Consider the following 12,372-nt stretch of genomic DNA (forward strand, 5'->3'; position numbering starts at 1 on the left):
CCCCCCTTCTTTCCCCCCTGTTTTCTTTTTTCTGTATCCCTATATATATAAAAATAAAATTATTTTTAAAAAAAGGCTTTAACATATCTTTACATTGCTCTCTTACACTGATGAAAACTTTTTTTTTTTAAATCAAAGGTGAACCCAAAAGGAGGTCTAATTGCTGTAGGTTTTCAAGATGGCGTTGTTCGCATTATTGAACTTTATAATCCAAAAGGGCTCCCTGTCGTTGCTGGACGGAACAACGTGGGCGATGCATCCATGCGTCTGAAACAAGCTTTCAAACCTCATACTAGTACCGTTACAGCAATGGCCTATGAGCGTAATGGAGAAGTGTTTGCCACGGGGGTACGGTTTCACTCTTTAAATGAAAAGGTTTTTTTAATGGACTATTTACATTCTGTGTTGTTGTTGTGTGTTTTTTAATACCAGTAATTATTTATTCATTCATTGTTTAAAGGTGGCAGAAGTGGCTGAGTGGAAGTGACAACGGCTGAGCTTTGGAGCACAAGTCCAAAGCCCTAAGACCAGCTTGTAGCTTCACATCTCCATATATATTACCCTGTAAATGCCCCCCATAAGTTCATGATATCCAGAGTCTAAAATTACTCAGCTGCCCCACTTAGGCTGAGGCCTCCAAAGTCTGGTACGCTTATGATGTAAACACATAAGTCTAGGTTCTGTAGGCATTTGGGCAACACTAGTCCTTCTCCAAAACCCAAGCCAAAATAATTTTGGGATTACACGTAATTTCTAGATTGTCTGGAGACCATCCAAAATGAATATGCAGAAAAAGAATGGACTTTCCTACCTGGGGAAAAATCCAGGTTATTCTGGTGATTCCTGGCAACACTACATACCCATGATAAAGTCGACTTCTCTGTGAAGGCTCATACTAAAACACATGAGATGGTCTGTAAAGTGCTGTGGGACTGTTTTGATTGAATCTAGGGATACAAGCCCCCAGGAGGGGCCTTGAGTTCTCCCGGAATTACAACGGATCTCCAGACTACAGAGATCTGTTTCCCTGGAGGAAATAAAAGCTTCAGAGGCTGGATTAAGTGACATCACATCCCTGCTAAGCTTCCTCCCCTCCCCAAACTCTGCCCTCTTCAGGTATTGCTCCCGAATCTTCCAAGCTGGAGTTGGTAACTATAACTGAACCTGACATAATGGTCTTGATCTTTTAAAACATGGTTTGGAAGAATGGGAATGTTCCACGAGAGCCAGCATGGTGTAGTGGTTAAGCACGGTAGTGTGGAGCGGTGGAGTCTGATCTGGAGAACCGGGTTTGATTCCCCACTCCTCCACATGAGCGGCGGAGGCTAATCTGGTGAAACTGGATTTGTTTCCCCATTCCTACACATGAAGCCAGCTGGGTGACCTTGGGCTAGTCACATACTCTCAGCCTCACCTACCTCACAGGGTATCTGTTATGGGGAGGGGAAGGGAAGGTGATTGTCAGCCGGTTTGATGATGATGATGCTTCTTCTCTTTGTCCTCCTCCTCCTTCTCCTTCTCTTGCTCTGTTTGTGTACATCCATACTTTCTGTTTTTCAACAAACCACAGTTTGTCTGCAAGCCGTAAGTGAAAACTCGTGGAAGGAGCACAGTCATATGAGGTTTGGGCAGAAACTGCCAAACCAAAGTTTGTTCTTGTGTCCTTTAAGTTAATAGACTGGAATGTTGATGTCCTTTATGATAGTAGACTGGAATATTCTTTTGGATTGCATGATTTTCATAATTATTCCTTTCCTTTTTTCAGAGTAAAGACAAAACTGTTTTCTTCTTTGCTGTGGATGACCAGTATGATCCAATAGGATTCATTGCAGTTCCAGGACCTGTGCAGGCACTGCAGTGGTCTCCGTTGTCACATGTGAGGGGTTACTTTTTTTCCAAATTTCTCGTATCTCATTGATTACCTTTTTGCCATCCGTTGTGCTACTGTGTTGTATGCTAAAAAGGGAGAAAGAACTGCTAATTTAAATGGTACTTGTAAACTACATTTATATAATATAAGTACACCGGAGGAACACTTTAATGTTATTAATAAGAGGAAGCCCCTTTGGGCTTGGAATGCCATCACCACGGGAGGAAGGGCTCCTTCCTCCCCCCTCCAAGTTGTTTTCCTATGCCAAAACAGCCTGGGGGGGATTACTTCTCCACTTTTGCTGCTTCGTATACACAGAATACTCCATGTGGATCAGCAAAAATGGGGAAATACCCGCGCTCGCCATTTAAGCACAGGAAAATGGCGCAAGGGTGGGGCAGGAACCCTTCCTCGCTCCATGGCCACATTCTAAGCCCAAATGAGCTTTCTTTTATTTTTCAAAAGCTATTCCCTGCAGCTGCTATGTTGCTGCAAGGAACCAAAGTTGGGTCTGGGGAATAGAGCCCATCTGTTCAAAAACCCGGACATCTAATTTGGTCTTCAGTCTGGATAGATGACTGCTTCAGATTTCGTCATGCTGGATAACCTGGTGCCATCACCACTGATTTCTGATCCCTGATCATGTATGAATAGCACTTCTCCCAGTACAGATTCTCGGAGGCCTCCACTGCTTATTTTCTTCTACTGTGACTGATGCTTATGTTTGAACCTTCTTTTCTGCAGCCAGAAAGCACGCTGCTTGTGTTGTGTGAGAATGGTTTCGCTGTCCAGGTTCCTGCTCCAGAGCAAGCAGATTATGATGCAGAAAAATCATATAAAATCAAAGACATCCCCACACAGTATTTTAATTTCTTCAGCATAAAATCTCGGCTTAAGGTAACAGTTCTGTAATAAATAAGGAAGTTCTTAGTCCTTAAGAATTACTAAAGTACAAAATGTTGAACTCTTTCATTGTACAGTGTTGTATGTAAGACTCTAGCTGAACACTTTAAAAAAGAAATAAGGCTTATCTTATTTACAATTTTGCCCAATCAGTTATAGTTTTGTCGTCTTTGAGAGACATATATCATTGGGTGTCACTATAAACCTTAAATTAGGAGTCAAGGAACTAGATCGAGCCTGAAAGTCTGTAGAAGTGTGGCTGTGCAAACATTACCAAGTACGAGGGCAAAAGTCTGGTCTTAGAATAAGAATATTTTTGTCGATTATGAACCTGCTTCTAACGTTTTAAATTATATTTTATAATTATATTATATATATTATATTCATTTATTTAAGAGCTTTTCAGTATATACACGATATTAGTCACATGATACATGTTTTTAAAGTGTACCAAAAACCTTAAAAGCAATTTTGTAATACTTTACTTTTTGTTTATATAAAAATTATACTGTTTTACCCAGTGTGATTTTTCTTTTCCAAAACTCTTGGGCAGTCTTTAAAACTGCTCTGCAGGTGTCATCCGACACCCACCCCCCATCGCCCCCAGACTGGTGGTTACTTGTCAAGGTCATCTTGAAAGCCTGTTAATTAGTTCACACAGTGAATGTGAATCTGGAATTTGAGAGGGAGCTCACTCTTACCCAGAAATTGCCATGGAGACAGCCCTGTTATTAGTTGGGAAGGTCAGGAGGTTATGGCCAGCAGTTTCAATATAATATAGACTATGATAGAGAAAACGTCCCCTTATCCCTTTTCCTCCATCTACCCACCATTGCTACCTGAAGATACTCTTTGTATGCTCTGGACATCATGCTTTACATTTGAGAACCGATGTTCTTGCTATTAGGAATCAGTAAGCAGCCGGCTAGATTGGTTATTTTTATGTGCAATAAGTTTACACTGAACTATAGGCTCTGTTTTTAAAACCTTTTCTTGAATGTCTTCAATAAGGTTTTTTTCTTCATTTCATGTGAGTTACCGGGGAGTGACTTGAACCAACCTGAGCCTAAGTTTGGTTACGTTACTGCAACAAGGCAGGGTCAGCTTTGACCGCGGACAAAGTTTCTGTACTTCTTAATAAATTGGGCTGAATTGAATTAACTTTTTATTTATTTTTATTTATTTTTATATTTAAAGTATTTATATTCTACTTTTCTCACCAAGGAGGTCCAAAGTGGCTTACAACAGCAAAAGCAACAAATAAATACATATAAATAAACCAAAGCAAAGCAAACAAAAACAGCATGGCTTGAATAAATTGCTGACTTATCCACAGATACCATCTGTGAACCATGGGCTAACAGCCAAATGGTCAAAAGTCCTTTGGCTCTTGCCTTTCACTTGGGCCTCTGGACACTTCCAAGCTTCATAGTACTTGCAGGAAGAGGAAGGGAAATTTAGCACAGATGAAACTCAGTTACTGCAGCAAGATCTTCCTTGCTTCCCCTGCCTCACCATCGTATCTCTACAACTTTGGCCATTAAATCATTCATAACCTAACAGGTGAAAAACAGGATCTTGAATTGTGGATCAAAGGGGGGGGGGGAGTACATATGAAACTGCCTTATACTGAATCAGGCCATTGGTCCATCGAAGTCAGTATTGTCTACTCAGACTGGCAGCAGCTCTCCAGGTTTCAGGTAGAGGTCTTTCATATCACCTGCTTGCCTAGTCCCTTTAACTGGAGATGCCGGGGATTGAACCTGGGACCTTCTGCATGGCAAGCAGATGCTCTACCACTGAGCCACAGCCCCTTCTCTTACAATCGTCGCTAGAGAACGATGTAATGTGTTTATTGACCCATCCTGCTCAGTAGGTGGATTGATACATTCTGTCCTACTTAAAGTATCCAGAATGGCATGAGAGGTAGCCCTGTGTAGTCAGTCATATCTAATAATATAATATTTAACAATAAACCTCTGCTGTGTGCCAATAATGAAAGCTAAAAAACCAAGCTCCCCAATAGAAAAGGTAGAGGTTTTTACATACTTACGGGGACTCCTCAGGTATACAGCAAAATATGACTTTGTAAATAAACCAAAAGAAAATGGGGAGGGGGGATCACACTGGCTTGATCAAATCTAATTGTGTTCTAGGAGGCACAGTTGGAGAGTTAGTTAAAGGGAAAAAACAGTTGGGAGGAATTAGCCTTCTCAAGCCTATGGAGTTCATAGCATCCTGGAGGGGGAAGTCTTTGGAGGTGGGAAGGGGATTGTTGGGTACCCAAGGTTGGGTAGAAAAAAATGTATATAAATACTGAAAATGTAATTTATTAGAAGCACTATGTAAAGGTTAAAAATATTTAAAAACATTAAAGTAGCAAAGTGGCATTTCCTAAGGTTGATCTCTGTAACCACATACCAAACGCGTTTCGGCCTATTGGGCCTTCATCAGTGGTTAATTAAAACCCATGTTAAGCCTTCACACATTTACAGAAATAAATAAATACATACATACATATACAAACAGTTCAGACCCAACCAGGCATGTGTATGGGTTGTAAAATCTATTAGCAATTACTCAAGCATCTGGTCAGATTGGTTCTAGTTGTAATACTGGCTAATATATGTCTCTCATATACTATGTGTGTAGGTATCAACCTAGTAGAGCAGTCCCTTCCTTTACGGGACCATCGCGTAGGTATATTGATGGTCCTTGGCCCAGTTGCCAGCTTTCATAGTCATCACCCCATCCCCTAGTATTGATTATTGAAACAGTTCAGGAGGGCACCCTCTTTATTGTTTTCTACAAGGTACTGCAAAGCAGCTTTGTTTTAGTGAGCTTTCTGTTAGTAAGATTGTATTTGTATAATGAGGTATCTTGTGGAAAAATTCTACTAGTGGAAAGGGGCAATTTTTGCCAATCTCCCCCCACCCCCCCTGCATACTGTTTTCTGGAAGGAACTGGGCAGACACACTACGTTACTGCCAGAAAAGAAAGGAACTGTGATGGGACTGTTCGTGAACGCTTGCTAGATTTTACAGATGAGCTATCAACATTTTCCTGTTAAAGAATGAATAGGATTTATAGTACCTAATTTCCCTTAGTCAAGAATAGACCAAAGCCGCAAGTGCAATCAGCACTAGGTAGGTCATTGTTTAAAGCACTCTGGGGAGATAGTTTGCCTCAATTCTGAGCAGACAGAGCTTTCTTTGCCATCTGGTTAAGAACTGATATACTTTGAGGAAAGTTGTATTTCTTCTGCTAGTAGAGAGCAATTGATGTTTTCTGTCCCCCCGCCCCCAAGAATGAGATTTTAATTTTTTGTATTACTATATGAGTGAATATTCTGGTTTTGTTGACTTATTTTTCTTACCAGTAACATGGAATAGAAATGTAATTTGATGAATAAGCATCACTGGGATGCAGGATGGAAGAAATTTTAGAGCTAATTTTGAAACTATTAATCCTGAACTGTATGTTTCTTAATTTGATGAATAACAGCTCCTAAAATGTTAAGATTTGGATGAGTGAAAATTAATGTGTCTGTTTTACTGAAAAGATAGAAGAGGAGATTAAGCGCAGAGACAAGAAGAAAGTAAACAAGGAGAAAGCAAGGCAGGCATTTATACAGATGGAACTAGAGGCAGGGAAGGAGATGGAAGAAATTGTATTTCCAGAGGAAGAGCCTGAAACAGAAGAACCACTGCCAGAGATCTATATTCCAGAGACTCCTAGCCCCATTCTCTGTGGGTTTTACTCTAAGCCGGGAAAATTTTGGCTGTCCTTGGTAAACCTATTTTTAATTCTCTTTAAATGTGTGATCAGATACTGCAACAGATGCTGCCCTTCTTTATGGTATCGTACAAATATGGACCCAAACAAAAAGTTGCAAATTGTTCTTCTAAATTCAGCCCAATAAACATACCTCATTATCGGGTGTGAATTATGAAACTGATGGGAGCAAGTTGAATATAATCCTTTCTCACTTGCTTTAGAGGGCTGTTCCCCTTTAGTTACCTCCATAAATGTTTTCTTTACTCCTTTACTCCTCCTCCTTGGCTTTGCCTTTCCCCTCCCTTTAAACACGCCTCCTTCCACGTCCACATGGTCTCTTCACCATTCCCACTTCCTCCTTTCCCTAAGCATCCCATGTACAGTCCTTTCAATACTCTTGTGATCGCCCCTCTACCACACCTTTCCTGATTTGCCTCCCTAATCCCCACCCTTCTTTTTCTCCTTCCCCCAAAGGATTCTGTTCTCTTGGACCCTTCCCATCTCTCCACACTTCCTTTTCAAACTTCGCATTTCACAGTCTTCTTGCAATTTGGTAATATTATCCCTTCCATTATCAGTTTTAAATGGGACTCTTTGTGCCAATCTTGGATAACAGATTAAAATTTAAGTGGAAAGATCCATAAGACAAAAAACAAATGACAGGCTGGTTCCTCAGGATCTTTCACATTCTTTTGCAGAGAACAACAAACGTTTGCCATCACCTTTTAATTCTTTTGGTGTGGCCCTCTTAAATGCATCTTGAGACAGGGATTGGTCACTTTCCATGCTCTTGGAATTTAAGTACGTAAATTATCAGTGGTGCCATCCTAAAATCCAGGGACTTTGAATGGTGTGACTCTGCTTTGGATGGAATGAAAAGTGTCTTATGTGATGTCCAGTGCCATGTTTGATGGAAACGTTCTGTGGAAAAAGGGCTTAGTCTGGATTTTTAAAAACTGTAACAGGTTCAAGGGGAGAATAAAGTAATGAAAAAACAAAGAAATGGTGAGACAGTCCTGTAAAACATGTTCATAAAATTACTCTTCTTAATGCCTCTTTGTGGGATCAATCTTTCTTTCAGGGAGGCTATGACTCTGGCTATCTGTACCATTGCGCATTTTCTCCAGTGCAGCATGACAAAGAACCTGGTAATCGGCAAGATGAACCCTTTGACTTTATTCTCATGGAAGACACAGAAGAAACCCCTATTCGACGGATCTCTTTTTGGTAATGCCGCATTTGCAGCATGGCCGTTTATTTGATGGTAGGGGTTTTCTGCAAGGCTGGGTGTTTAGTGTGAGTGTGACATAGCTTCACTGTGTAGGTCAGCATATATTTGCAAGAACTGATGCTTGATATTGCCTGGATGGCATTATTCTCCCCTCCCTTAAAAGGAATGCTTTGGAGAAATATTGTGTAAAATATTGAGGCCAATGCAGAGGTACATTGAACTGGCTTAAACACTGTAAACTGTAGGACTTTTTTAAAAAACAACAACAAAAGTATAACACAGCATACCAGTTCTATATCCAGGCCAAGTCATAAAAGATCCAACTGTTACGTTTTTCTAACATTTTAATTGTTTTATTGGGTTATGTAAGCTGCCTTGGAATTACTTTTATTTAGATTGTGAAATATAATACTTTAAATAAGCATAACAAGGCAGATATCAGATTTCACCCTTTCACGCTTGGGACCATAGGGTCCAACCATTTGGATTACTGAATGATTCAAATGAACTTCATCCATTGAAGACTGGTAGCAGGACTGGCTTCATATTTTTGGGAGCCTTGGAGTAGATCTCCCCTCACCTGCACACCTGATAGACCCTCCTTTTCCTCAGACATACGTGTGTGAGGGTGTTGAAGAGCTGAGATGGCTAGATATCAGTCTCACTACCTCATATAATGTATGTTTGAGATGGAGGGGTAGTGATAGCTCTTCCTCCTCCTCCTCGCTTCCATCCATTTGACTTCCTTGCTGGGAAGTTGCTTTCAGCCATGAGGGTCAGACGAGGAGATGGCACATGACGACCAGTGATTGGAATGGTGCCTGGAATACAATGAGTGAGGGGGAGCAAAACTAAGCCTATCTACTTTGAAATAATTCCCATGTTATTCAGTAGGGTTTACTGCCAGGAAAATATCCTTAATACAAAATCAGCACACCTATGTTAAGACTAGACTGAATCCAAAAAATACATAGGTCGACCCAAAACAATACATTATACAAGGTATACTAAGAGTAATTCAACAATGGTTGTGCTATTCAAAATGAATTAAATAACATGTACATATTGATGCCTCAATATCTCATCATACCACATGTATAAGTCTACTATAAATTTACAAAAAAACTTCCAAGTCACTTTCTGTAAGCTTTGTTCAGCTCTGTTTTTGTAATGTCATATCAGAATTTATGATAGACAGCACTATGTCTTGGAAAATGTAAATTTATAGTAGACTTATACATGTGGTATGATGAGTTATTGAGGCATCAATATGTACATGTTATTTAATTCATTTTGAATAGCACAACCATTGTTGAATTACTCTTAGTATACCTTGTAATAGTGTATTGTTTTAGGTCGACCTACCGTATATACCCGTGTATAAGCCGACTGGCATATAAGCCAAGGTGCCTAATTTCTCCCCAAAAATGGGGAAAAGTTAGGCACCTGTGTATTAGCCGAGGGTCGGCTTATAATCCCTCCCCCCCAACAGGCTTACCTGGTGCGCAGGCAGACGGCGTCGCCCCCCCCCCCCCCCCGCGGCCCAGGAGGCCCCGCAGGCCGCTCCTAGTCCGCTCCAGGCCCGGCGAAGGCGGCGGCGGGGCCCACCCCCCGCGGCCCAGGAGGCCCCCCCAGGGCGCTCCTGGCCGGGGGGAACGGTGCGGGCCTGGCTGCAATGGTGGCGGTAAGTTCCCCCTCCCTCCTCCCCCCCCCCTCCCCTACTCTACTGCATTGACCCGCGTATAAGCCGAGGCTGGCTTTTTCAGCCCTTTTTTTGGGCTGAAAAACTCGGCTTATACGCGAGTATATACGGTATTTATTTTTTGGATTCAGGAAAATATCCTTAGCATTGCAGCCTGCGTGAGTTAAGAGGTGGGGTGACTTCATCAGCATTGGCTGTGGTCAGCAGTGGGCCCTCTAATGTGTTTGGTCCCAGCAGATACCCACCACCACTGACCAATGACAACAGATGTGTCAAGTACAATTAGTGGTGAAGATAGCAATGAGCTCATATACTTAAGTTTAGATTCAGTACGGAAAAGCAGAATTTATGAGATATAGAAAGTTCATGAAACCTCCCAACTATATTTCCTGTTCAGACGCTGTCTGTGGTTCTTATACAGAAGATAATCCTTGCTGCATCCCTTATAGAACTGAGAAAAGAAAGTTAATATTTCAGACCAGTCAGTTTTGCTAGCTATGTATGGACCAGAGGCCTTCTGGAACTTTCCATGCCTTACATCAATCTAAGAAGATTTAGAAGTCAATTTCATAGAGAAATGCGGAGACAGACAGTAATAATCTCCAGCTGTTTTTGGTTTTGTTTATGTGTACAGCTCCACTGGTTTACTAATGTTCTGTGGGATGGAAGATGGGGCAGTACGTATCTACCCTCTCCATAACAAAGATCTGTCATTGGACAATATGGTTGGATATTGGTCCTCCAGCATGCATGATAACGACTATGGACAGATTCAAGGAATCTTCTCAAGTTTTGATGATCGGTTTCTGGTGACCTGTGGTGCAGATGGCAACATCTTTACTTACAATGTGCTTTCTGCTGAAGAAGTTCAGAAAGTGATGAAGGCTAAGGTGCCCTCTCCAAGGGTAAGAATGAGACAGGAAGGCATTATTTTAAAGCCCACGGTTCGTATTTAAGATTCCAATTGAAAAATGTCAGGAGCTGTGACTTCTGACTTAGCCCATGTTTCTCAACTGATGATGTTAGCCTCCATTTTGGAAAGAAAAGAGCTGATTGGTAGTAAGTAATGACTGTGTCCTATTTGTTCTATGATATGTGCTTGTGAGGGACTTCATCTAGTTCTACCTTAATTTCAGGAGCAGCCCTACGAGCTGCTGATTGTGGCATCAACTGTTTGATTTTGTTCTTCCTCAGAGAGATCTTGATAAACAGAAAGAAGCAGACGATATTGAAGATCCTAGTGCCTACAGGTAAGATGGCTGAACATGAGACAAGTAGCTTGGATTCTGGATCCTTGGTGGTCAACAGTTATTTTTGCTGGAGGGCCTCATTAAGTCTGAGGTACCTCACTTTCCAACCCAGTGTAGCTAGTGGCACGTTTTGCTACTACAACTGTCATTCAACTCACCCTTCTCATCCACTTTGGGTTTTTAACGATGTCAAGGAGCCAGATTCCCCCCCATGCTAGATAACGTGGTACAAAGGATTCACTGTATCCACCAAGCTGAACCATTTCTTCAATGCATAAAGGATATTTGAAATCTCAAAAAACACTAATAGCACATCTGTAATATAATAATTTGTGGTAGTGCTTGTCACAAACAGTGTCTTTAGCTATAAGAGCTTTTTTGTAAAGTTTTGCCCTTTAAATGGCACCTTTTAGTTTCTGTTGCTGTCATGGGAGTTAAACTCCTTTCTCTAACTCCAGATCAGATCACCTTTCTCTTAACTGCCAGAAACAATGAGTGTAACTCTTCAGACTGCAAAGCCAGGCATTTATTAGATTGTTAGACTTAATCAACATCAAACACAACAGATTTTGGAATGCATCTCTTTCCCCCGGTTGTTATCTGTTCTTGTACAACAAACAGTAACTTCTCTTACTCTTCATAGAGGGGTTCGTACTCTATCTGCCTTTATCGGAACCCCAGATATGTTGAATGCTCTAATCTAAACCAGCTCGGTGAGAGGTTCACACCTGTGAGCCAGAGATGGGTCCCTATTTGTATAGGCCCACCCCAAAAGGAGGCTGACTTTCACCCAATTTGGCAGGGGAAATCATTTTCACTCATTAGATCAAACCAATGTGGGACTCATTGATACTGATTAGGCCTTCCTCCTTTACTTCAGTTTATTAATTCATTCTCTATGTATATGAGGATGTGTATATAAAAATAAAACATTTGATTGTTTATTTTAAAAGTGTAGGGTGCTCTTCCCTTCAAGATGTTACTGTCATGATCTAAAGATGGCTGACCCTCACTTGGATCTGCGAGTAAAAAGCAATAGTCCTGTTTTTTAAAGAGAAGTTAATGTGGACATTTGTTTTTGTTTTGCAATTGCCAGACCTTAAATTGTCACCCCCATTCCCCCTTTGCTTGAGACTTCAAATAAATGTATCAAATAGATCCTTGCTCCACCTAATGAATTTACAAGATCAGGAGTACCCACTTCCCTTGACCAGATGTCTTGTATGGAATAGGAAGCCTAGAAAATTGTCTGGTGGCTGTTACAAGTTCTGATTGTAACTAGATTAGGGCTGATTCTAGGCCACGAATTGTCTATGATTATAAAACGATACAGTTTGGTGCATCATTTCAGTTCCAAACATTTTACCACATAACAAAATGTGATGTTTTTCTTAAGGCCCGGCTTCAAAATTTGATGCTATATAAACCATTGAAGTCTTGATTGTTTTCTGACATTTCCAGTATTGAAAATGCCAAGCAAAAAATGGAGCATGATATGATAATTAAGGCAGCAGAAATGAAGAAATATTTCAAGAGACAAGAACTGATTCTTCTGAGACATGAATTTCAAGAACTGCTCCAGATTAACAAGGATCTGCCAAAGCACATGCAGCTTGACAGAGCAGTATGCCCGGGGTTT

At 40.9% G+C, this 12,372-nt stretch overlaps 1 protein-coding gene and 1 non-coding gene across 2 annotated transcripts in view; one reads left to right on the forward strand and one right to left on the reverse strand.

Annotated features, from left to right (window-relative positions):
• Positions 1–12,372, forward strand: part of CFAP44 (cilia and flagella associated protein 44) — a 72,193-nt gene that overhangs the window by 27,037 nt on the left and 32,784 nt on the right. The window contains exons 14-21 of the mRNA XM_056858167.1: positions 139–348; positions 1,766–1,876; positions 2,615–2,767; positions 6,336–6,563; positions 7,632–7,777; positions 10,118–10,388; positions 10,678–10,733; positions 12,195–12,357. Coding sequence (XP_056714145.1) covers positions 139–348; positions 1,766–1,876; positions 2,615–2,767; positions 6,336–6,563; positions 7,632–7,777; positions 10,118–10,388; positions 10,678–10,733; positions 12,195–12,357 — 1,338 coding nt within the window. The remainder of the gene's footprint in view (positions 1–138; positions 349–1,765; positions 1,877–2,614; positions 2,768–6,335; positions 6,564–7,631; positions 7,778–10,117; positions 10,389–10,677; positions 10,734–12,194; positions 12,358–12,372) is intronic.
• On the reverse strand, positions 4,516–4,587 carry TRNAG-GCC (transfer RNA glycine (anticodon GCC)). The gene has a single exon. It is a non-coding gene; the product is annotated as a tRNA-Gly (tRNA).

This window comes from Euleptes europaea, chromosome 12 (genome assembly GCF_029931775.1).
Source record: "Euleptes europaea isolate rEulEur1 chromosome 12, rEulEur1.hap1, whole genome shotgun sequence".
NCBI classification, from domain to species: domain Eukaryota; kingdom Metazoa; phylum Chordata; class Lepidosauria; order Squamata; family Sphaerodactylidae; genus Euleptes; species Euleptes europaea.